Below are 26,608 nucleotides of genomic sequence, written 5' to 3'. Positions count from 1 at the left end.
GGCGGCGGCGGCGGCGGCGGAGCCCCCTCAGCCTCGCACTCCTGGCGAGAGGCGCCGGGAGCCCCCGACGCCCAACGGCCGCGGGGCACCGTTACAACCAGCCTGTCTCGCGACGCTTCCACCCCTCACGCTACGCGACCCCCTCCCCCCACCGCGGCGGATCGGCGCATGCGCGCCTTTGGGGGCGGGCAGGCTCCCGCGGGGGGGGGGTGGCGCGCCCTGTGGCGCCTATGCGCATGCGCCTGACCCTGAGGCCGGGGCCGGGCTCCCGGCGGCTCTGCGCGTGCGCGTGCGCGGCGGCGGCAGCAGCGGCAGGAGGCAGCGGGTGCGGTGCGCGCGGTACCGGGGCGACGCTGCGGGTGAGGCAACGGCCGCAGCGCCGCGCGCTTGGAGTGGGTAACGACCGCTCCTCAGGCCCTGGCCGGCGGCGGCGGCCGCCGCCTTCCCGATCTCGCCGCGCCTCACCGGCGCTCCGGGCACAGCCGGTTCCGCTGAGGCAGGGAAGGAGCGCGCCCGCGAGCCCGGGGCCGGCTCCCGGAGCGGGGAAGCTGCCCGCCCGCTCCCGTCCGTCAAATGGGCCGCAGTGAGCTGCGGAGGCCGTTCGTTGGTCGGGGCCGGCGAGGGGGGAGGCTGTGGGCCCCGGCTCTGCTGAGTGTCGGGGCAGGCGGTCTGCGAGAAGAGGAAGYCCGAGGGGGGGCTGCCTTTGCCAGCTCTCCTTTTAATAAAATAAAGTGTGATCATTGCTCYTTTTAACTGACTTTCCACATATTTCCTTATCCCGGCCCATTGAGACTGTCAGTTTCTGTGGTCRTTTGAGAACTAGTGAAGTGTTGACATGAGCGGAGGGGAAACTGAGTATTACTTTTGGAAAGGGACTTCTACACGAGTTGTAAAAAAAACTGTTTTGATCCTCCTCTTTTTTTGTTAATTTTCTATGCTTGGARGGACTGGTGTACGCTTTTATTTAAATCTTCAACGTTTTCTTTGATTAAGCTCTTTAAAGCTTTCAGGTCTCATTGATAGAGTCTCTTTCAGGATCTCTAACACAATACTGGAGAAGGAAAAAGAGAAGAAAACAAAATACGGATTATTATTCCCCTTTCTCTTATAAATGCTGGAAAAAAACAAAAAGTTGGTGTTGCTTATATGCCTAACTTGGATGGAGTAACAAAATGCAAAATTCTTTCAGGATTGCTCCACCTGTCTTGAGTACAAAATCTGTTAGAAATGATTACTCGGTGCAGTYAGTTTAAAAATTATGTACCAGGCTGAAATTACTTCATATTGCTGTGTTAATCTAGATACTACTTTCAGTTTAAGAAGTCAGAGGAAATGCACTCATTTTCACAAATTTGTTTTGATACACTTTGTGCTCCTAACCTGTGTGTGGTCAGTGTTACAGTTCCTGCTTTTTAGTGCTTTTCACACAGCAGTGGGAGAAGATGCGTATTTCCATTAGTATAGGACATCAAAAAATAAATTGTGGTACTTATCTCGTAAAGAGGATTTTCTGAGGTTATTTTGTATTTCCATGCTGAATGTGCTCATTTTCTTATGGACCTCTACTCCTAAAGTTTTGCTGCCTTTAGCTTTTGTGAACCTATAACCTGGTTGAAGGAAAACTGTGAATAAGAGAACAATTTTTTATAAGAATTTTTAGAATAATTTTTTTGGTGTGTTTGCATTTAACAGTAGCTGTTTAAATGAAATCAAATTAGTTTGTTTCAGTTTTCCCCCTTATGATTAAAAAAAATATTCCCATGAAACATTTTCATTAACTTGTTCATAATGTGCAGTTTTTCTGATACAGATTTGAAGGTGGAATATCATGGTTATGAAAGCTTCAGCAGAAGATGATGATTCAGGATGGGAACTCGGTATACCTGACAAGATGGAAAAGAGTAATRCAAGCTGGATAGATATAACCCAGGATTTTGAAGAGGCTTGTAGAGGTGAGTTGTGCTACTTGGATTTTGAGAAAAGTGGAATCTTTTGGAGGACTGAGCAGAGATGCTGCTTGCTCTTCCAGTTTATATCAATATGCTGTCTTTAGTCAAGTTACTTTTTTTTTTCCCCTTGGTCTTTTTCCATTCTGTCTGTCTTTTCTTTGCAAAGGTTTCTCCTCTTTTCCTAAATGGAAGCCTTATTCATCGTTGCAGAATCATCAGTCTAATTCTCTGTAACTTTTTTGGATCTGTAAGACCCAATGCTGTGTTCATTTAWTTGGTCAGTGCATCATTTTTCATCTTTGAAGTAAACCTGAATTTCAGAGGAGATAATATGCATCCAAGTCACTGTGAACCAGTTACACTTTCCTTTAAACAGTGCCATTACTAACTAATGCTGTTATTGTTACTTAGTTTATTCTAGCAGTCATTTTATTTTTTTTAATGATTTTTATGATGATGTTTGGAGAGAATAGCTATAAAACTGCAAGTTACCACACACAAAAAGTTATACAATAAACACAGTTTCTTATACCACTGAAGGATTTGCTTATATTAGTGATTTATGATTTGTACACCGTGAAGTAAATCTAAAAGCTCCATGAAAAACAATGAGGAAGAGCAGGCTTTTAAAAAAACATCTTCCCTGGAAAAAAAGTAGATATCTGCATAAACGAGCCTGAAAACTGTTGTCCTGTGTTCCARGCTATTCAGATTCTACTTTTTGGTAATTTTAAATTTCAACTGCTTGAATAATGGAGAGGGCAGAGGAAAGACTGCAGAAAACCTTTTTTTTTAGTCTTTCAGTTTTGAAAGTGCTTTAAGAAAAAAGCAAATAAAGGTGGAGTAGAAATTTCATGTATCTTGGGCTCTTCTTCTAGCAAAAGGTAGTTTGGGCAATATGACTTACCTTGGAAAAGTTGTTTTAGAGGGCTTGTAGTAATTGTTTATTCTATTGTGTTCTTTCGTAGAACTGAAGTTAGGGGAACTCCTTCATGACAAGCTGTAAGTATGCTGTTTGGATAGTTCTGTTTTTCAGGTGGGATTAGTGCATATGTACTAATGCTAACCAGTGAACAAGTCATGGAGTACCAGCTAAGGTTTTTTTAAACATCTACTTTAAATAAAACAGCTAAAATGACACAATTCAAAATAACATTCATCTTCAGCAGTACATAAACAAAGCAACTATATGAATTCAGAACATTTTTGTAGTGCCAATATACCGTTGCATTTTAAGTTCAGTTAGTTTCAATACAAACATTAGAACTGTACAGTATATCTGATCATCAGTTGTGTTGAAACTGAKGAACCTGCTGAGTATTTTACACAGGCATACTTTTACACAAAAAGGYAGTAAACACTCTAAGCTTTTCATTCAGTTACCTTAAATGTTTCTAGCAGGTTTAGAATAAGCAGTCTACATAGCTTAACTAATGCTAAAATGTCATGCCRAAATAGAAGCTGAGTGGTCTACAGATTAAGAAGTCTACTTAAAAAAAGTGTATGTTTTGTCTTGCAGAATATGTTTTGTCATTAAAATATGAAATGAGATTWAAATATTTTAAAGAAAAAGGAAACTATTTAACTTTGTGGATGTGTTGACCTACAAAAGAAAAAGGTGCAGAGTTAGCGCTAATAACAGAAAACAGAACCACATTATTAAATGCAAGTTTGCTTAAAAACATTTGTGCAAGGGTGTGACCAAGTAGTTTACTCAGTAGAATCAAAGTATATTTTCAAGATGCAATTTCATATGTAAGTGCCTTTTCCAATAAAGATACTTCAAACAGTTGGAATGTGCATTTTGCAGTAACCTTCTCTATGCAGTAAAGGCTTGTGCAAAGATCTGTTCAGTATCACATATGCTGCAAGAGAGGCACTGTTTTCCTTCTTTTGTGGGCCTGCCTTCATTGAACAGCTCTTCTGCAAAATTTTAYGTGCTTTATGACTACAATAGATTATATTTTTACATGCTGTTTTTTGTTGTTTTTTTTTAAACTGCCCATTTTAAACACAATTGATGTATTTGATATGTAGTTGTGTAATATRTATGTTGTCATTGGTGTGTAGGGAACACAATCTTTCTCATTTCTTTGGCTATAGTAGAATAAAGAACAGCTTATTCAGTTAATGAACCTTATCAAGGTTACATAATCCCAGGTTTCTAAAAAGATGCTATGTTTTAAGAGGTATATAAGCACAAACACATGTAGATTTAGTAATGGGCTATTTGGGGAATGTTCTTCAGCTACGAAAAGGCTAAGAATTTTTAGGCATTTCATTTTTCAGATGCTTTTTGAGATCTTMAAAGTCTTGAAAATTGTGCCTTCTCAAGATCAATATTAATGTTCAAAAATCGGTGTAGTCAGTTTGCCATCGTATGTTCTTGTACATTGCTATATGAAGATTGTTTTGTAAAAAATAAAATAAAATAAAATAAAAATTTTAATTTAGAACTTTTTTGTATTTGTGTCTTTAGTTTTGGTCTTTTTGAAGCCATGTCTGCAATTGAAATGATGGATCCCAAGATGGATGCTGGTATGATTGGAAACCAAGTTAATAGAAAGGTTCTTAACTTTGAGCAAGCTATCAAGGTTTGTGTGATTTTTTTTTTCCTATTTTTGCCTTTTTACTGTCTGTAAAAATACATAGTTTAATCAAATTGTAGTTAAATACAATTCAGCATAATAAATGTTTTCAATATTTACATAAAATTGTTTTTGTCCTTTTTTATTTTGGATAGCCAAGAAATGCTTGAGGTATTTTCCTTCTTTGTAACCTACTTCATCACTAATTCTCCCAACAAAAAGTATTATAAATTTTTAAAGTATTAATACTATAAATAAATCCATTTCAGAAACAATGCTATGAATCACCCCAAGTTTCCCTAAAATGTGATTTTTACATGAAGATGTATTGGTTAACCCTTCTTTCAGCTGAAGGAAAACTAGCTTTTGTACAAAAGCTTTAAATTAACTCAACTGTAAATTAATGTGATTGTCAGTTCATTAGCATTGAACAGAAGCCAGCTAATTCAACAAAAGTTACAGGATACCCATAACCATTGACAGTAATGATTAAGTTCTGATRCGTGATTCAAATGAATTGGTGAATGGAATTTGAAAGACTCTCCATCTGTTACTTTGGGAAAAATAATACACTCGGAGAGAAATACCTTTTTTACAGTGGTACTTTGAATGGATTAGAAGAGAAGCCTTGTCTTTTAATTCTTGATGCAGATTTGCACACATTGAACAAATAAAATGAAAGAAGTAAGATGGCTGCCTTCTTGATTCTGACCTTGAAAGCTGTAGAACGCTGCACAAGCTGTTGCAGTATAAAAAATTCTCTTCGAACAATGGGTGCTACATATTATTGCTTGCTTTTTTGGTTTTCTTTTTCCTTTCCTGTCCTGTCCTGTCCTTATGATTGTAGGGGTTTTCTTGTGACTAAGTGTTATCAGTTGCACTGGTTTTAAACCTATAGGCTACTCATAAATCAGAAATTTTGTTCTAGCTTTCCCTTTGAATAGTTCTACATTTTAGACAGTGCCTTTACATATTCAACATTATGACTCAAAAGCAAACTACTTTAAAATTGTTAACACAAATTATGAAGCTGATTGGTAAAGTTACTGGAATACAGATAATCTCAAGTCTTAATCAAATTGTAGCTTCCTTCTTTACTATACAAAATAATTTGCATTTTGCCTGTTGTTTCACATATTCTRTTGGTTTTTCTTTTTTCTTCCTTTTCTAAGGATGGAACCATTAAAATAAAGGAACTGACCTCACCTGAGTTAATAGGCGTAATGGATACATGTTTTTGTTGTTTGGTAAGAATTTCACTTCTTTTAATGTTTAATGTTTATGCTTTCAAAATGTAATTTTTTAACACAGTAAAAAGTACATTTAAAAAAAGAGCAGCACTTAAGAAAACTCCATTGAATACAAAAGATGTACTTCATATTCTAATTTTAATTGTTGTAGTGGATACTATCTAAATTGTCARTTACTTGATTTTTTTGCTGTGTATGTGTCTTAGTTCCCTCTGTGTGCGATACAGAATGATTTCAGATGCTTTTTAAAATGACTTCAAAAAATATCTCRATTTGTAAAACAATATTTCAAATTAGTGTATTCACAAAAAGGTCATATAAAGGTCACTCTGTTTGAGATGGTGTAACACAGTTCCTCTGTTGACCATTTCTTTTTAAAAGAACTTTGATTGTGTTAGAAATCTGATCATACTATGTTTCRTGATATCTCAAGATAGAAGTCATGTTTTAAATTGCTCTGTAGTTTATAGCAGCATGAAAGTAGTAAGAGGGGACTGTGAAAAAGAAAATATCGAATGTAGAAAAGAATGCACTGATTACCACTGAATTGTTTCATACTCACATTTTTAATAACTTTTTTGTGTAGAGCAAKTTTACAAGCCTAATGATGTGATAGTTTAGTGTCATGTCTGAGTCACAAAGACCAGAGCTAGTGGCTGAATTTTGTGGAGGAGGTTTACCCAGCACCAGGATTTGATACTGTTTAGAGTTCAGAAACTTACTGCCTTCCACAGCCAGCAAATGAGGAAAGGTTAAAGGACAGGTGATGCTTTCTGGTTCTTTTTGCTGGGTGGAAGGTTGCATGATATGAACTTGCTCAAAAACTGAAGCAGGAGTAAGATAGGAAAAGAGTGGGGCTATAAAAATGAGTATTTGTCTCTCGAAAGTAAAGCATTTAATTTTCTTTTCCCTAGATAACATGGTTAGAAGGGCATTCCTTGGCACAGACGGTATTCACTTGCCTTTATATTCATAATCCAGACTTCATAGAAGATCCTGCTATGAAGGCTTTTGCTCTGGGAATCCTAAAAATCTGTGACATTGCCAGAGAAAAAGTTAACAAAGCAGCTGTTTTTGAGGAGGTATGTTTCAATATATCCTGTGGTTAAACATATAACACATACTCAGATTCCTTAATACAAGTAAAAAAGGAGTATTGGAGAAATTTAGTACTGTTTGATTAGAGGCTAATATAGGAGAAACAATTCATCCTCAGCAAGTTATTAAATTTAATATAATGCAGTTTTATTAAATAAACATGTTAAATGCTCTTTTCTGTATTTTACATGAACATTTGAGCCACTTAATCTATTTGAGAAACAAGGCAAATTTTGTTGCTAATAACTTGAAATTGGGTTTTTTTTGTTCAATTTTGGATTTTCTACTTCAGATAAGCATGGTTGTCTTCTGTCTAAAATATTCTTTTAGCTGTGGGATAGTAGTCTATTTTTCTGTGCCCTGTGACCCCGGACAAGTTACTTCTCACTGACTATATTTAAAATTGGTTAGATACCTATAGTTCCTGAAACATTTTGATTGGAGAATGCTAGATACAAATTATGATACAACTGTTAAAGGGCACCCTGGCATTAAGGATGTATGCAAAAAATARTTACTCCAAGCTGGATTTATGCAGGACGGTCACCAAAACCTTGGGTGTGTTCAGTGATGCAGAACATAATACTGAATTTCTGTTTCGTGCTTGGTGTAGTTTTTTYTAAAAAACACAACCCTTAAAACTGTAATTATTACTTTCTATGTTTCATTAAAACTTRCTTCTTCAATTTTTATTTTTTTAGGAAGATTTTCAGTCGATGACTTACGGATTTAAAATGGCTAACAGTGTGACAGATCTTAGAGTTACAGGTACAATTTATGCTTTGTATATGTCTGTCTGGTAGTGTGTTTTTCTTTTAAGCATGTTGGCGTGAACCAAATCTAATGGCTAAGTGGGAATCTCAGATATTATGTTTTGTATTAATCTTTTGAAAATGTGGCTTGGCTTTAAAAAAAATTATTTTTCCTTGAAGAAAAGGTTTGTGTTTCTTCATTTTGTTTTATTCTTGTTTCTCCCCCTCCCCCTTATAAGTGCTAATGATAAAGCACTTGAATAATTAATTCAACACTTATCTTTTTTGCACTAAGTGATACACTGGATACTAAGTGCATCTAGAAATAACTCATCTTTTTAATTGTATTTTACCTTTTTCAGGTATGCTAAAAGATGTAGAAGATGACATGCAAAGAAGAGTGAAGGTATTTCTGTCACTTTTGCCTAGTCCCTTATATCTGAAGTTTGTTTAAAATAGAGTTATTGGGTTTTATTATTCACTGTGAAGAAAAAAGGATTTTTCTGTCTCTAAAAATGTTTTCTGAAGAATTTTCATAATGGTTTGTGTAGCTAATGTTGTACCTCTCTTCAGACTTTTTAAATAGGTTAATGGTTGCTTCATTAGTGGTGGGATGGAGTGATGATGCAATAGACAACACKGGGCTGGGGCACAGAAAACCTATGATTAATTTCTAGCTCTTATGCAAGCATATCCTGTGATGCTGAAGAACTTATTTAACCTTCCTTTGCCACAAGTTACAGTATAAAATGTTCTTATCATCTCCTCGTGTATTTGCAAATTGGATTCATTACTGTATGGAAGTTCTGAATCATTCAAGTACCTAGATCATATATTAAAAGCCTTTGAACTTGAAGATTGATTTTTAAGGATATTTAATGGACAGATATTTTGAAGAGGGGAAAAGGTTTATACCAGTAGCTTCTGATTTGCAATTATTAGTGAGTTGTTCCCAATTCTTTTACTTTTTCAGAGCACTCGAAGTCGACAAGGAGAAGAGAGAGATCCAGAAGTTGAACTTGAAGTAATGAATCTTTTGCAATATTTTTTGCTGGTTTGCATAAATTAGTACATCGTTACTTTACTTGAATTAGTATATCATTACATCTCCTGGCTTTGGGAAATGAGTGTGTCACCAATAAAGGGCTGTCACCATTGTAGCCATATCTGAGCTTCTCTAAACTTCATAGCTCTGAGCATAGCCCAGGCTAGTAGATTGGGTTTTATGTGCTGAAGGGTCAGGAGTTCTCAGTCTGTCCCAATAGCAAGACAGTAATGCTTCTGCAGTGCTGCCATTTCTCTACCTATCTCTCAAGAAAAAAACATCAGCAAAGCAGAAGGTTTTAACTATACTGTTCTTTCCTCTCAGTTCCTTAGCAGCAGCTTTTATTGCTGCTAGTAGCCTCCCTGTCCAGGGAGAAGGTAGGAGGAAGTGGAAGCAGTGTATAGTGTTCCAGAAGAAGTGGGAATCGTTGACTTAGAAAAGCATGGTTGTCTTTTCGTAATTGTTAGATTCTTCCAGAAGGAGTGGGAATCGTTGACTTAGAAAAGCATGGTTGTCTTTTCCTAATTGTGTTTTCTTCAGAAATAACTTTTTAATATARATCTTTAACCAAAAAAACAAACAAACAAAAAAAAAGGGCAGGGAGAGGAAATTGTTTTTTTATTGTAGTTTTCTGACTGGTCATTTGATCTGAAATTTGAGTGTCATTGGCATATCAAGACAGTGGTTGTAGATTTATCTAGTATATCTGTCTTTGTTTTTTTGTGTTAGTAATTTTCTGACAGCAGTCTCTCAGAAATAAGAATTTCTTCTATAACTTACRTGATCCGTTTTTCTTCACAGTTAAACTGGACACTGTATTTGTAGAGACTAGAGAGCAAAATTTGTCAAGTTTATGAAAGATTGTCTTCTAATAAGTGTCAGAATTTTATGAGTATTTTTTACTAATTTGTAGTTTTGTTTTTTTTATTATAGCATCAACAGTGTTTGGCAGTGTTCAGCAGAGTTAAGTTTACCCGAGTACTACTGACTGTTCTTATAGCATTTACCAAAAAAGAGGTACATTCATTTGATGTTTCTGTCATCACAATATGACTCTGTAATATATATACTTTTCTTTTTCTAAGATAAAATAGTTATTCTGTAAATTTGAATTAATGTTGCTGCAAGTAAAGGGTTGCATAAAGCCTTACAATAGTTGCTGTTCAAGTTTTCTTTCAGTTTTTAAGAAAGCACGGGGAAGGACACTGGATGACATTAATATGGCCTTGTAGAGAGGCACATTATAGATTATACCACACTTAAATTTTGGATTATTCTTTTCATCTACACAAGAAAAAATTTTCTTTCTCAAGTTCTGTCTCTGACATTGAGCAATACTTCCTCCATCTCTAGGGAATCTTTAGCTCTTCTTTTCATGTGGGTATCAAGTTTGTATCCAGATGTCATTGGTATATGGAAGAGGCGTGTAACAGCTCTATGAGTAATTTACTAGCTCCTTTGAACATCGAGTTGCAAGTGTTCAAGAGGCAGAGAACTGCTTGTTTCAGGGCAAAAAAGGTAGAATCCCATGGGTTGGATGAGACTGAACTTTCTATTTAATTGTTTATATATATAAAACAGCAAATCATTGCCTCTTATTATTCTATTTCCATTTTCATAAATAAAYAAGCTTCTTGCTTGCTGGCTTTAAGTTCATCACTCTGATATACTTTGCTGTTGGAGTACCTGTGTATTGAACAATTTAAAAGACCTTCATTAGAATGCAAGTCCGGTCCAAACATCATTGGGAGAAATCAATGTCGAAGAAAAGAGATTGAGCACTTAAGAATAATTGTATTCTCACTGTAACCATTTGTAGTATAAATAAAGTCTTCATCAAACTGATACGGAAGTGAACTACAGTAATCTATGACAAAATTCTGTCTGCATTAACTTCTATGAGTTAATGATTTGTACAAAATCATATTATCTTAATTTAGCTAATCTGATTACTTATATTGTAAGTTATTTACTTCATAGATGACTGATTTCATTTAAATCTGCTTAGCAACTTATTCTTGTAGTAGATCTGTGAGGTTATAGTAGAGGGATATATTTTATGCAGAGTTCATTATTAARTGCAGCAGACCGCTTTGGCTCAGCTTTTATTGGATCTTCAGGGGGTTTCAAACCTCTTTTTTTCTTAAACTCATGATGTTTCAATTTTACCTTTAATATTAAATATTTAAAGTTCTGTCAGGGACTGCTAATCCTGTATTTTTGCAACAAGATTTTTATTCTGTGAAAAACAAGTTTAAACAGTACCTTGTTACACTGACAGGTTTGAGTTCAACTGATGTCAGAAAATTCAATATGTCAGCAGATAATGATCTCTAAAAAGATTTCTAATTGACATTTGGAATTTTCTAATCCTGTATAGTGACGGTACCACTTGATTGCATGTGTTCCATCTGTATTATTAAGAATTCTTCATTTTCTAATGTTGGAAGAGTATTTTTCTGTTTAGTGTGCTTCATTTGGCAGAAGTGTATTTTTTTTTAAACTCTACAAAGTCAAAAGTAGAGAAGTTGTACATAGTATATACTATATTTTCAGTTATAATTACTGTTAAGGGTTRTCTGATTACAAAAAATATGTTGTAAATTTATCAATATATGAAATATAAACACGTTTATATAAATACAAGAATCTGTTCAAAACTATTTGTGTRCAGACAGTAGAATTTGGATGTGATGCTTTATTTAAAATTAAAATGAGTTCTATAGTCAAAATATGTTTATTCATAAAATATATGAACAGCTTCTCTCTGCCTTTCAGACAAGTGCAGTTGCAGAAGCTCAGAAATTAATGACTCAAGCAGCTGACCTGCTTTCTGCCATTCACAATTCATTACATCATGGTATCCAGGCACAGAATGATACCACTAAGGGAGGTGTGTATCACATTTTCTTTTTTTTTCTTTCTTAAATATGCTTTTTATATAAGCTTTAATATTAAAGTGTTTTTTTTCTAAATCACTATCTATTTTGAACTAGTAATACATTTTTATGCAAGCTGTGAAAAAAATGTGCGTTGTTTGATCTTAATTTAATTTCTCTGAAAGCAGTGTTATTCCTTCAAAGTCAGAGATAATAYTGAACTTTTAAGTGCATTGCACTCCAAATCAGCATGTGCACTTTTTGATAAGAAGAGTACCACATAACTGTCTGTATCATCTTTGACAGTTTTCCATAGTTGTCATTATCTCAGTTGAGTAATTAGTGTGATCATAAATTAACTGTTAATTAAAAAGAAGCTTTTTCTATCAGTTTTGGAAATGCTTACCTGYATCACTTACTTTGGCCAAATGAGCCAAATGAGTGACTTTATTATACTTCTAAGTTTTAAGCGAGTTCCACAGATTACATGCCTATTCTTTTTCTCTCTCTCTCTCTCTTTTTTTTTTTTCCTCCTCTTCAGATCATCCTATTATGATGGGCTTTGAGCCCCTTGTTAATCAAAGATTGCTGCCTCCAACTTTCCCTCGATACGCAAAAATAATAAAAAGAGAAGAAATGGTCAACTATTTTTCCAAACTAATAGATCGGATAAAAACTGTTTGTGAGGTAGTCAACTTAACTAATTTGCACTGTATACTGGTAAGCATGAATCTTTCTCATTTATAGTCAYGTATCAGATCTTAAAAACTAACTTTTGGAAGAATCATTTCAAATATGCTCGTTCACTGGAGAGAAACTGAACTGTCTGCATAAATCTTTTCATATTTCTTGTTGTGGTGCAGTTTCAGAGTTTGATGTCTTTCCAGGTACTTCATATTTTTCTCTTCTTGACAATAACCTTTTCCTCTCTTGAATATCCCATTTTTCCCATAACCTGTTAAATAATAACAGTAACTTACGTCAGTGGAGAAGCACAAGTTACTTTTCTTGCAGTTCTTTTTTCTCTGACTGAAGAGTTGCATCTTTAGTAGCAGGGCGTAAGTCTTTGCTATATTCCTGATTTTTCAGATTCAGTAAGCAATATTCTACATCTGTGTCTGTAATCCAAGCAAGCACTTAACACGTTTGAGCATGTTTTTTCTTGAAGAGGGATAAAGCTAAGAACTTGCTTTATGTTATTCTCTGAATACGGAATGCTACCCTCTGTTAGGGCCTACATTTATTAGAAGAGATTTAGATGTTTGAAATACATTTTACAATATACATTTTCACTAATGAAAAAGCTATGGTTACATCAGATGAAGTTCCAAGACCAAGCAAAAATCTTTTATTTTTAACATATTTTATGTTAGGTTAATAAAGTTAGTGTTTGCATGAAGCACTTTGCGCTGATCGACGCAGTTCTGTTGGGTGCCTGATTCAGCCTTGCTGTGACCTTAGTGGTTTCACAGTATCTCTTTTTTATATTAACATCTTTCTTATAGTTGCATCTGAAGAAGAAAATTCAGAAGCATATCTGACATTCAGTAAAGGATAATTGCAGAAAAAATAGATTTTAGCTTCATAGACTGTTTTGTTTTGTTCAAATTACTCATGCTTATTTTCTTAAAATTTGTACAAGCTGTGCTATAGGTATGTTTGTGTTTTGTGTGTATACATGCATATAAAAGCATACAAATTGTGTGTGTATATTTTTATACACACACACACACACACACACACACACACACACACACACACATATATATATACATATATATAAGAAAATTGGTGTATTAACCTGACTTTTCTTCTTTTTCCTAAATGTGAATTAGGACTTTTTCTGTGAGTTTAGTGAGCAATCGCCTTGTGTTCTTTCACGATCTCTGTTACAAGTAAGTAATAGTTTGTGTCTTTGGTTGAAATGCTTTCAGCATAAATATGCATTCATCCTCTAGTTTCAAGTTTTAAATTATTTGCAAATCGTTTAATAATATACAGGTTGTTAAAAAGAATTTGTACATAGTTAGGTATATGGATCCTTATGAGTTATTTTTTTAATATTTCAAATACTATTTTTCAAATCGTGTTCATATATACAAATTAAATGACAGTGTTAAACTTGTTTCTGTGCTATAAACCTATGCTTGTACAGACATTTTTATATTATTCTCCATATGCTGTCTCATTTGGGGCTGAGTAGTTAATATTTCATCTTCCCTACCTTGACTGAATTTCACATATAGATTCCCTCTTTTGTTTTACCAGTAAGGATGGTTAGGCAGAACTGAATACTACTTTACTGCTCACTGCCTTACTCACCTTGAAACTGCATAGTATATTCCTCAATTCAGAGTGAAACACTTCCTTATAGGAGGTTTTGGTTTTGATGGTGTGTCCCTGAAGATCAGAACTTCTTTTTTTTTTTTTTTCCCCCTTTGATCCTGATTAGACCATGAATAGAGTTGATGGAAAATCCCCCAACTGCTCAAGAATTGTACAGGAAAGGAGTGCTGCACTTGTGGAGGAAAGTGGAATGAGCTTCCAACATGGCCAATGAAAGCAGCAATATTTGTAGGGATTAAAGAGAAGGGGGACTGTGTTAGTCTCGTTTTCCATTCTACCTTTATCTGTCTTTAGGGAAGTTTCATAGCCTATTTTCTGTTAATCTTCAGAGGCATCTGTCTGATTAATCTTCTTCTAAGTTCACAAAACAAATTATTTTGCATGCAGTGACTTATACAAGTAATAGAATGTTAAGGAAATACCACACAAATGACAATCTCAGTATGCCCCTATTTCCAAGTCCATTACGTTACACCTAGTTGAGCAATTTTAATTTTAAAGTGGTCTTGTAAATTTCTGAAATATATAGATACTATAAGAGCTCTGTTAGTAGTTTATAAAGCATTACTTCTAACACCTATTTCTAAAGATGTAATTTCACTTTCAGACAACTTTCCTGGTAGATAACAAAAAGGTGTTTGGAACTCACCTTATGCAAGATATGGTGAAAGATGCKTTAAGATCTTTTGTCAGCCCTCCAGTACTTTCTCCAAAGTAAGTAGAACTTGAGTTGGTTTGTGTGTGTTTACATATCTGATGAAAATATTTATTTACAAAAGCAAGGACGGACCTTTAAAAATGTACGTATCTTCTACTTATTAGTGCTTTCTATGAAGAAGTCAGTTGCTATTGCTACACTCATGTTTCTTTTTAAATTTTGTGTTATATAGCCTGATGACATTTATATACATAYGTATATGTGTGGATATTTCCCCTTTAGGTGTTGTCTGTATAACAATCACCAGGCTAAGGACTATATTGACTCCTTTGTGACACACTGCGTTCGGGTAAGTTTTTCCCAGTTACAGAACCTTTATGCTTATATGAACACTTTCAAGGTTTGCTTACCTCTGAAAATAGGAGCAGTTCTATTAAAACATGTAACATGTAAGCAAAATTCTAAAACTTGGCTATTTTAAAAGTATTAGTTTTAAAGAAGCCAGTATAGAACTATTCCTGTCTGTATGCTGTACGGAGTTTCTAGATTTTTCATGAACAAATATGACTTTACTAGAAGTCTGCACCCACTACCTCTGTTACAAGGTAGTTTTATTTTGAAAAACAAATACATAACACTAATATAAACAATTATTTTTACATGCATATTTCAAAAATTAAAAATAACTATTGAGAATGTTCAGTTACTAAATGCAGAACACTGAAAAATCTAAGAAAATGTATTTAATCGTAAGAATTCTCTCTCTTCCCTGAGCATTGTATTCTGATCAGATTCTTCACAGGAGGTTCATGCAATTACATGTTGACTTATGTGCGGAGAGTTGAACTCTTGAATCACTCCAAAGAGTTTGCATGTTTGTATGTACTGTCTCAGGAACCAGTCTCCTTATAGAGATGTATAAATCAGGTGTCTAAACAGACATCATAGTACTCCTCCTGTAGTCTCAAAAGTTTTCTTGAAAGTGTGTAACTACACTTTATTTCTTTCAGCCATTTTGCAGTCTGATTCAAATCCATGGACACAATAGAGCTCGTCAGAGAGATAAGCTAGGTCACATTCTTGAGGAATTTGCCACTCTCCAGGATGAGGTAATGTCCTAGGCAGAAGACCAGCAAGCTTTTCTTAGTGGGGTGTATAGTATTATTTTATAGATGGATAAAGCTACTCCTGTTTGTCCTTGTTAAAATGTTTAGAGCAAGGATTCCTAAAATGCAGCCTAGAAAGTTTTATAGGATGCATTCAAGAACTTTGTTACATTTGTTGTGTATAAAGGTATTATATTTTTGGATTAATTTTGTCCAATAAATAGATTTTGAGAATACTACTGTGGAGTCTTATAATTTCATGGTAATTCCACTGCTTGCACTCTCTCTTTCTTGTAACTGTGAATCGAGAAGTTGTAAACAGAGAGAGATTGATGATCCTTGTTTACAAGACACTTCTGAAAATTCAGATTTATGGCTATGAAAAATATAAATTGCAAAATTATATAAGTTTTTTAAAAATACATGTAAAATGAGTAATAACTCTTAAAAATATGCATTCTGCTGATTTTGAAGTTTTTTCCAGAATGGGAAATGAAAGGCCACAGTGAAAAGTACATTTCCATTTTTTGGAAATGTATTTKTTTTTAAAACAGTGAGAAATAAGAAAATATTTCCCATAATGAGCCCACTAAGGAGAACAATTGAAGAACTGGAGCTGGTGGGGGAAGGATCTGCATATACTTCATTTTATCTTTTTGCCTGAAAGTTTATTGCAGTGCTGCTGCTGAGAATTTTTTTCATCTTGCGGCAGGTTTTATGGGATGATTGTATCACTAATAATATTCTGAACATGAGAGGTTTCATGTCTTCCATGCAGTTAATTTTTTAGACTGAATATGACTTCCGAGTATTATAGTTCCTGTGGTAAGCCACGGTGAGATTTTGCTTACACAGCTTGTAAGTTTTTCATTGCACCAAAGTTTGGAAAAGAAAAAATTTCAGTATAGTAAAATGCATAACAGCATGTCATGGTTCCTGAGTTCCAGTACTTACATGACTGGTTAGTGGTCAACAAATGCTCTTTAAATTAAAGACTTAGTAAAACTGATGTTAGTGCTGGTCAATAAATTTATCTCCCTGTATTACCACATAAAATATTTTTTACTCTGTTCAGCTGCATTTGCCTGTAGTCATGTGAATAAATTCTAATAATTCAGATTTGTGACAGTTCCAGACCACAGTATCTGAAAAAACATTTCTGTCTTTTTATATCTGTGTCATTTATATCTGGCAGAACTTGAATGCAGTTTCAACCATATGTTGTTGTTCTTTTCCTGTCTGTAACTGAACAGTTTGCTTTTCTCTCTTTTTTGTTAGGCAGAGAAAGTAGATGCAGCACTTCACAGTATGTTACTGAAGCAGGAACCGCAAAGGCAACATTTGGCTTGCTTGGGCACCTGGGTCCTTTATCATAACCTTCGTATTATGATACAATATCTTCTGAGTGGCTTTGAATTGGAACTTTACAGTATGCATGAGTATTACTACATATATTGGTAAGAGGATGCTTGATTGAAAGCTGTTGGGGGTGGGATGCTCTCACAGAGCTATACTTGCAAATACTTAAAAGAAGACTTCAACTACTATTTTAAATCTCAAACATGATCAACATGTTTTTGATTACCTATTCATAGAATTAGAGGCAGGAAGAAAGTATCTTATTATCTTTTCTAGACTTACTGATTAGTGTACTTACTAATCACTTTTTCTGAAACAGTAATTGGCTCAATTTCTAATGAAAATGGATAAAAAACATACGTTTTTTGGCAGATAAGGGAATGCAGAACTAAAACCAGCTACTTTATTCTTGTCTGTTTTTGTCCTGCCAACATGAATAATCTTTTTAAGGACTTCAGCGTTTTTAAAGAGAACTCCAAATTTGAAGTTGTGACTGTAGTCTGAAAGGTGACTAGGTAAAAATAACATCTTATTCTATAAACATATTTAAAGAGGTACCTGCCTGTAGTGAAAATAAATACACTATGTGGAATCAAAAGATTTTTTTTCCATATCCTTTCTTCACATTAAATTATTTTTCATAATAGATCGAGTGGTCCAAAAGAGGTGATTCTAGATGGTTCATCCTTAATTCAGCAGTAAAAATTCAGTGTTGAACCTTTCTGCATTGAAGTACTTTTGTACTTGTGTTTGTGAAACGTCCTATAAGCTCTTACTCAGGAAACTGTCAGCCTTCTTCCTGAGAAGTTAGACTAGTTTAAAATACTTGAATTTCAGTGCATCTCATTCCCTTACATATTAAGCTTAATTTCACTGGGCTTCAGCTGTTTTATATATTGTTTCCTCGGTGGATTAAACATTGAATGGGAATATTAATACTCCAGACAGTTGCCAGAAGATGGCAATATTCTATAAGTAATACACCATTTTTACCTGCCCACATTTCCCCCTCACCATTTCAGTAAGATCACTCTTCGTCAGAACTGTAGACTCAGCTATTTTATTTCATCGTGAGTGAAGAACAAAACCACCTTAATTTAAAAAGAGATTTACCAATGAATCGTTATTTCTCAGATTTTTTTTCTGAATTATAGCTTCTTATATGGTGTTTTTTCTTCATATGTTGTAATTTTCCATTCCCTTTTTCCCATTTCTTTGGGCTTGAAGTCAAGCTAGAGATTTATATGTCCTACTCAACAGGAAATCTCTTTTAAAGTGTTCTTAAAGATTTCTCTTAAATCTTAAAGGATTGCATGTATATGTAGCGTTCCTGTGGGCATTTTTGTATGATAAGTCATGGTTTACTAATGCTTGAAATGCATTGATACTATCCTTGTTTCCTAAAACAGTAATTCATAACAAAACTAGAAGCATAGCATTAAGTTAGTTACCATTTTTTAAATGCTTGATTTGATGGATGGGAAAGAGAAATTCTAGAAAAATTTGATCCTTACAGGTTTTGGAATAGTAAGAAATTTCAACTTAAGTGAAGTAAAAGAAACTTGCATACCTTAAACTATCTAGTGTTGAATATGTATGGAATCTTATTTAAAAAAATAGAACAGGGAATGATCAGTTGATTACACCCATCATCCACTTTCATCAAAAAAGAGACATGCGCTAAAAGGTATTCCTTATCATTGGTTCTTTGAGTAAACAGCTCAGCATTCAGTGAAGACGTGTGCATTATGAATAAATTTTGCTTTCTAGTATGTAACAGCCGCATACTGTTTCTACCATAGGTATCTATCAGAGTTTCTCTATGCCTGGTTGATGTCAACACTGAGCCGTGCTGACAGCTCTCAAATGGCAGAAGAGAGAATAATGGAGGAACAGCAGAAAGGCCGTAGTAGTAAGAAAACAAAGAAAAAGAAAAAAGGTATCTGAGGTGTGGAGTGTAGCTCAGACTTCTTTTTCACTCATGTAGCTGTTCAGAGTAAAGAAATAATTCTTCAAAGTCAGTAGGATCAGCACTGATGTGGATAGGACAAATATCATAAAGTTTACATAGRCCAAAAGTAAGACATCTTAACTAAAAATGTCTTAGTCTCTGCAGAATAATTTTTTTGGTTGGCTAGGGGTCTTTTTGCATTTTTTTAAATAGGCCTTTCAACTCATTTATGTTCATGCCTCCATCAGTTTTACTATGTGTCAGATGCTGTGAGGTGTAATTAACAAGCTAAGAAAAAAAATCTGTGAAAATACTGCCTTTTACAGTCTGTAATTCCTGTAGAAGGATGGCTTGTCTGACTGCAGCTAGCTTTCCAAACTTTGATCATATTTCCGTAAATTCTCTCTTTGACTCCAGAAGATATTTAAGCATGTTTCTTAGTTTTACCTATTTCAATTCAGTGGTAGTACCTATTGTGCAAAAAACTCCTCTAGATATCTCATGCTTTCTGTGTGTATATGTAGGAGTGAAAATAAAAATATTCTTTCTTACATCTTAGCACACCATTGGGTCATTGAGGTCAGAGCTGTAAGCCTGAAACCAAAAGCCAAAAACAATGTTTAAATTGCATGTGATACATATTTGCCATGTGTAAGAGGCTGTGATGACTGTGATATGTTGATGTTATCTTAGCATTAACATTGCAAGTAATGAACACCATGCAGACGCTGTATGACTTTCTTTGCCATTCATTCTTCCATTTTTGTGTGTTTATATGTGTTTTCCTTTCAAGGGAACCCCAGTTTGTTAAGAACAGCTCCAGATCATTTCAGCTACATTCACTTCTCTGGAGAAATTCAGAAAATTACTACCATATTTTATACTATCTAAAAAGTTGCCAAATGTGGGGGCATTTGACACTAGTTTAACACTGGAAGATAAAGAGGAGCTTAAAGGAATGTTATTAGGATAAAAATCTTCATTTTTATGATACTTTAACCTTATAATTTTAAATATTCAAAAAAATCCCTAAATCAAGCAAAACAAAAGTCTCTTAGGATAAAAATCTTCATTTTTATGATACTTTAACCTTATAATTTTAAATGTTCAAAAAAATTCCTAAATCAAGCAAAACAAAAGTCTCTCAACTACCAGCTGTAAATTTTATATTACTGTTTATGGTTGTATGGTGACAAGACATGTTAATACTATTAACAGCGTGATTTATTTCATTGTATTCAGTGTCACGGTCATGTAATTGTTAGGTATACTTTAAGATATTTTGCTTAATCTGGAGTCAGGTGAGCTGATGAGCATGGCTATGCATTTTCTGCTTCAGTTTTCTTCCATTATTTCTAGTGATATTTCAGAACTGTATCACTTCCTGAAAATGTGAAAGAAATGTTTTGTTTTGAAACTATTRTATGTACTTATGTTGAATAAAAAATCTTTTTATGTGAAATTTGCAGTTCGTCCTCTCAGTAGAGAGATCACCATGAGCCAAGCATACCAAAATATGTGTGCTGGGATGTACAAGGTAATGTATTTGTGCTGAACAATGGCTTCGAATTTGTTAATAGAAATTGAGTATACATTGCTTGCCTTCTTTGTTCTTATTGGGACTGAAAATGAAATTCAGGTTTATAATACGATTTAGTAAATTTTCTACAATTTTTCTCTCCTATTAGTTAAGATAAATCATAGCTTTTCAGCTTGCTAACAGCAAAGTAGAGTATAAAGTAAACATTTCTAATTATACGCAGTCTGTTCCTTTCTTCTCTTATTTAGACGATGATTGCATTTGACATGGATGGCAAAGTAAGAAAACCTAAGTTCGAACTGGATAGTGAACAAGTTCGGTATGAGCACAGATTTGCTCCATTCAACAGTGTTATCACACCACCCCCAGTACACTATTTGCAATTCAAAGTGAGTAATCTTAAACATGGTACAAATCATTTAAAAAATACGTAACATATATGTGAAAATCATGTGTCTCACCTGTTTTAGACACTAAAAAAGACAGTAAAAAGAGCCCTTAACACCTTGGAGTTCATATTAAAATATAAATCAAAATGGCGAGAACTTTTGGCTTTAGTTGTATCTTTGTATATTGTGGGAAAATATGTAGTTTTCAATTCTTACTGAAATTAGACTCTTTAGATGTTAATAATTGGACTGCTATGGCAGTTTGAGATGCTTTTGTTGGTTTGCATGCAGATGAAGTCTACTAAAAGTCTATTGACAAACTTTTGTGGTTTATGTAGCAGAATGTTTTTGCAGCAAGCAAACAGGAAAATGAAACAAAAAAAATAGTGATTATTAAATCCCAGAAGTGTGTGTTGGAGGGGATATATGGAGGTTTATCTCATCCATTTTCCTCTTTGAAATAGCATTGTAGTTGGGGTCAGCTGAGGCTTTGTCAAGCCATGTCTGAAAAAATTCAAGGACTGAGGTTCTCCAGTATCTTTGGATAACCTGATGCAGGGTTTTTTATTTCTTTTTTCTTTTTAAATGCTCTTTGGATAAACTGATTCAGTGCTGCACAGGTTTCCTTTCCTTCTGATGTCCAGTTTGAATCTCCCAAACAACAATTGGTGCCTGTTCCCCCCTTCTTATATTGTGTACCATTATAAAGAAGTATTTGTCTTTGTAACTGCTGTTCAAGTAGTTGTAGGCTGCTATTAGATTACCTGTTAGCATCATTCTTGTCAAACTGAACATGTCCAGGTCCATTAAGCTTTCCTTGTGGGTTATGTGAACTAGGCTTCTAGCCATCTATGTAGCTGTCTAGTTTCTCAGCATACTTCTTGAAATGGTGGCCCAGCACTGGATGCATTGTATCAGGTGTTACAGCGCAAGTATTGATCAAGAACGAGGGTAACTTTCTCAATCTGCTGACCATACTTCTGCTATTGCAGTCCTGTGTGMGGTCTGCCTTATTTAAGAACATGCTGTTGGCTTATATTCAACTTGTAGTTCTCTGTAACCCTACTATTCAGCCAATCAGTTACAAGCCTGTACTGATGCATGGGATTGTTCTGGCTCAGGTGCAGAATTGTGRACATTTCCTTGTTTAACTTAGTCAGATTTCTGGCGGCCAGTCTGAGATTCTGAAGGTCCCTGTGGACTGRAGCTATACTATTTTGTTTTATATGTCAGCCATTGCTTGTAACTTACCATCATGAACAGTTGTAGTAGAAGGTGGACTATCCTTACTTTATTCCTGTCATCATCTCTGAAAAAAAAGTTGTAGCATCAAAATTACATAAAATGAAATTTTGAAAAATGTCAATATACGACTTGTTATAATTGTACCTTGAATTGATTAATTATCATCATTTTTTTTACTCCCCTGTTCTTCCCTATAATTTCTCTCCTTTATGGCATTATTAAAGCAAATGAATGGCAAGTTGTTCAAAACAGTGATTGTTTTAACCAGAGTTATCAGAGGTTCACTGCATTTTGTGGAGTTATAAAATAATCATTAAATAGTATACTGTAGTTGTATATTTGCCATTTTTAATAAATGTTTCTAACTTCACTACTTAYTCTTAAAATATTACAGTATTTAGTTGACATAACCTTCTTGAATACAGTAATTTATTCTAGATTAAAAGATCATAAAAATATGATTTGTTGGCAATTGATTTTAATACATATCTATTTATTTCTGTAACGTATTAGGAAATGTCTGATTTAAATAAATACAGTCCCCCTCCTCAGTCATCAGATCTCTACATGGCAGCTAGTAAACACTTCCAGCAAGCTAAAATGATTCTTGAGAATATTCCTAATCCAGATCATGAGGTAAGACTGAAATACCAGAAAAAGTAGTAGATGCTAATAATGGAATAAATGTATTYGTTTTCAGCTGGATCTAGTTAAAGAAAGACTTATTTAGATGTCCAGACCRTTCTCTGAATAAAAGCTTTTATACAGCTAGCATGTTAGAATACAAAATTACAGTACAAATAGACATTGAAGTCTAATTTTATTCTGTTTAAATTGAAGTATAAACTCTTGACTTGTGCTGTATCTAAAAATGAGCTTCAGCTTAAAATGGGTTCAGCCACTGGCTTCCAGTCTGCAAACTGAAAGCCAGTTAGGTGCCTTATCATTCTTTCCAGTGTTAAGGGGAGAGTTTAGTGCCTTAAAAAGGTAATTTGACAAATCTGCGTGTTGAGCAGAAGCCACCTTGATGTGCTTGAGATCCAAAGTGCCTTAAATGTACTTTGTCAAAAAGCTGAGCAAAGCTGAGTAAGGCAGGTAAGGTGTGGTGGCAGCTTAAACRGTGGGTTGTTTGATAGCCAAATCTGAGTTATGCTCACTATTTGAGAACCTCTCGGTGCTGCATGTCTTAATAATTAGATAGCAGCTTAGTTTCATCTTGAATGATACACCTTCTGGATCCATTCTGCACTTTTTGCTCTTAGTGAAAGGGCTATAATTTCAACAAGAAGGTGACACTTCTCGCTTATGTGTAACCTTTTAATTCACTTGTCCTCCTATGAGAGGAGAAAGATGTCATGAGGCTGAAAAGGGCATTTGAATCTGGCACTTTTTTCCTGAAACAGTGTTCTCAGCACTTAGATTTTAGATGTGGATAGGAATTTCTTCTTCTTTGTTCATATTTTAAGAAAAAACATTTGTGACTGTATTTTGGAGCAGGGAAGAGGACACTGATTCTGTCATGTCTGAGCAGGTGAAGAAAGTTACAGGATTAGAAATCCCTGCCTGTTCTCTGTATTTCAGTGCAAAAGATAGCTAGTTGAGGCTAACAGGGTAGTTGGAGGTAGGTCAAGTGTGTCCAGAGCACACCTCTCAAGCAAAAAGCCATCTGTTTGGTACTTGACTTGCCCCTTCTCCTAGGGTTTGGATTACAGTCTTGAACATAGATGCCTAGAGTCCATCTAAACCTTTATTCAGACAAGTGCCTCAGAACCTGCCATAGTTTAATGTTATTTGAACATCAGCATGAAAAAGAGTGGTTTCTATGATCTGTTGAATAAAAAGTGACTATTAAAATAAATATCCCATTTATTCATTATTCCAACTGATAGGCTAGAAAGTAATACAAAATGCCTTGGCATCTGTTAAAATAAACTGATACTCTAAGAAAGACTGCATTCTTAGAGTAGGTGAACATCTAAGTATTATCCTCAAAATAAATTTGAGATCATGTGTTTTTCCTTGAAACTTTATTGCTGTTTTCTGTTTAGGTCAATCGAATTCTAAAAGTTGCTAAACCCAATATTGTGGTCATGAAGCTGTTGGCAGGAGGTCACAAAAAAGACTCGAAGGTAAGAAAATGATAGTTGGATTGGTTGTAAAATACAGTAGTATATACAATGCTACCACAAAACCTCTATAACTGAATTAGTAGATTCAGGTGTTAGTTGTTCCAGTTCTTACAAGAATTGAGGAAATGACAAAATCCATTTTTTTATGCATTCTTTTTTAAAATTGAATTTTAGGAATTGGAAATCGTCTGTTTCAGTTTTAAAATACAGAAAACTCTTCCTCCTCTAAGTGTCTTGGAAAGAAAATTGGAGTGTTTGTGGGATGGCATATACAGACATGGGCATGTTTCAAGAGCTGGGAGGAGGGAAGTACTCCGTAGCAGTGCATCGGCAGCTTGTTGTGAACCTAATGGGGAGAACAGCTGCCTTGAGGATCAGCAGCTGCCATATGGATTAGAAAGAGGAGAGGGGTTACAGAGTTACAGCCTGAGGCAGGCAGGGAGGAAGGAAGGAGCACTCCGAATTAAAACAGCACATTGGCCCTCTTCAACTTTGTGCCCATCACTACTGGAGAACTATGAACACATCCAGACCTGGGTTGGAATATTTTTGGAAATGATTTAAGAACCGAGATTGTTTGTTTTAATCTATTAACCTTTAAATGTTTTTATCTGTAGTATATGTCCCAGTTGGAGAATTAAATTCAGTATTACCTCAGTGTAATGTTTTAAACCTCTTCCTTCTAGGTTCCTCCAGAATTTGACTTCTCCCCTCACAAATATTTTCCAGTTGTGAAGCTTGTTTGAAAGACAAGATTATTGTTAGGATATGTGAACCACGATCTGTATGTCAGATACCAGCTGTGGGATTRAATATATAGTACTGTACTCAGACTAAAAGGGATCTCCAGGATAAAAGTACTGTTACGGAATATCTCTAGTCTGCCTTCTTTACATGATCTGAATAACAACTGCTGTTTTAAAGTGGTTTGTATAATGTTCTACGGGTGAAGCTGATTTTAATCATCAACTGCGTTGGAGAATGTTGTACCTTATTTGATTTTATTACCAATTTAATCATAAATCATTTTTATGAATGAAGTCTGACTGAAAATGGTATTTTAAGGATTTAATACACTTTGGTTGAATAGAAATAATGCAGTACAGCCTTATGTGTTTGGCACAGCTGATTTAGTGAAATTCTGCTTTTGTGAAATTCTGCTTTGAACAAAGCCACTTGGAAAAAATCCAGGTTTCCACTTTTTTTCTGTTCCCTTAAATTGCATCAAACTTGCCCATTTTCCAAGCAGAAAGTTTTTTTTTCTTCTCTCTTGCCAYGTCTGTCAAGCTAATACAGTCTTTATAGAAATTAAGGCCAGGTGAAAACTAGACTGTTTCATTTAACTCCTACTGTACTTAATTCCATAATTTTGTTTTATGGAAATCAGTTCTTTTGAATGGAGGTATATCCTTGGGGATGGCAAGAAATGGAAGATTAGTTATTTCTGGTTGTAGCTTTTCCTTTTGTCTTAATTCTGCATGGTGCTACACAATCTGTACAGCTAACACTAGAATAGGCTTCAGCAACACAGGAATGCAAAACTCTAGGAGTGTATTTTAACTATGTTGCAACTAGTGCACCTTTCTCATTAGCACATCTTCCTTTGCAGTTTGTTGTGTTTCTCAGTAGGTTGTGGCATGACCATTATTCTCTGGATCTGGCTGCAGTACTGCAGTTGGGATCCTACCACCTGCTTTTCTGCAATCATGGAAGTAGCAAATAGGAGGAGCCTAATTCTACCCTTTCCTTTACTGATCATGGTTCTTCCTCCTGTCCTTCCAGATCTGAAATAACATAGGGTAAGCTCTTGTGCTTGGCAGTTTGCTACCACAAAAAGTCAAAATCATGTTAAAAATCTGACATGCTCCTTGATGAACCATACTGCCTGGTCTTGCTTGGGACCTTAAACCAAGGCTTCCAAGTCTGACTATTGAAAGCGACAACTCTGTTGCAGGGAGAGTGGTTTCCCTCACAGTGATAAGCTTATAACTCCATCTTGACCATGCAAGACACTTGTTCATGTTTCTCTTAACATATATTTGCAGCATGGAGTAATACCACTTTAACTCCATCACTTAAGCACTGCTAAAGCAGAAAAGCAATGAGGAAGCCCTGAAGTAGAACACCTTGCTTGACTACCAATAGCTTGCAGCAGTGCTTTTTCCTCTCTCTCTCTCTCTGCTAGGAGGTTGCAAGCGTTTTACATGTTCACTTATCATCATTTTCATATGCTTGAATGCACTTAATCATTGCCATAGACATAAAAATGCTGGAACCAGCATTATTTCAGGTCATTGAGAATTCATCTACCTTACTTTTCATGA

General features: G+C 35.1%; 1 protein-coding gene across 2 annotated transcripts; it reads left to right on the top strand.

Moving 5' to 3' along the window:
* Window positions 1-279: 279 nt before the first annotated feature.
* Window positions 280-25,324, top strand: NAA35 (N-alpha-acetyltransferase 35, NatC auxiliary subunit). Of its 2 annotated transcripts, none has more exons than XM_085313194.1 (23): window positions 280-359; window positions 1,819-1,952; window positions 2,918-2,951; window positions 4,429-4,543; window positions 5,710-5,784; window positions 6,702-6,869; window positions 7,587-7,653; window positions 8,000-8,043; window positions 8,611-8,661; window positions 9,616-9,699; window positions 11,461-11,575; window positions 12,103-12,281; window positions 13,397-13,456; window positions 14,515-14,621; window positions 14,848-14,914; window positions 15,576-15,674; window positions 16,950-17,128; window positions 18,833-18,969; window positions 20,451-20,518; window positions 20,770-20,910; window positions 22,669-22,791; window positions 24,204-24,284; window positions 24,971-25,324. In XM_085313194.1, exons 2-23 carry the CDS (start codon window positions 1,829-1,831, stop codon window positions 25,028-25,030), a joined length of 2,178 nt encoding a protein of 725 aa, XP_085169320.1. In that variant the 5' UTR covers window positions 280-359; window positions 1,819-1,828; the 3' UTR covers window positions 25,031-25,324. The 2 variants fall into 2 exon arrangements, with proteins under 2 accessions (XP_085169320.1, XP_085169312.1); XM_085313186.1 differs by having other exon boundaries at window positions 1,811-1,952.
* Window positions 25,325-26,608: the final 1,284 nt, after the last annotated feature.

Source organism: Rhea americana, unplaced genomic scaffold (genome assembly GCF_003343005.1).
Source record: "Rhea americana isolate MKP2758 unplaced genomic scaffold, rheAme1 scaffold_11, whole genome shotgun sequence".
Classification (NCBI taxonomy): Eukaryota; Metazoa; Chordata; class Aves; order Rheiformes; family Rheidae; genus Rhea; species Rhea americana.
The sequence above is the reverse complement of the archived record's forward strand: the minus strand, read 5'-3'. Positions and strand labels throughout refer to the sequence as shown.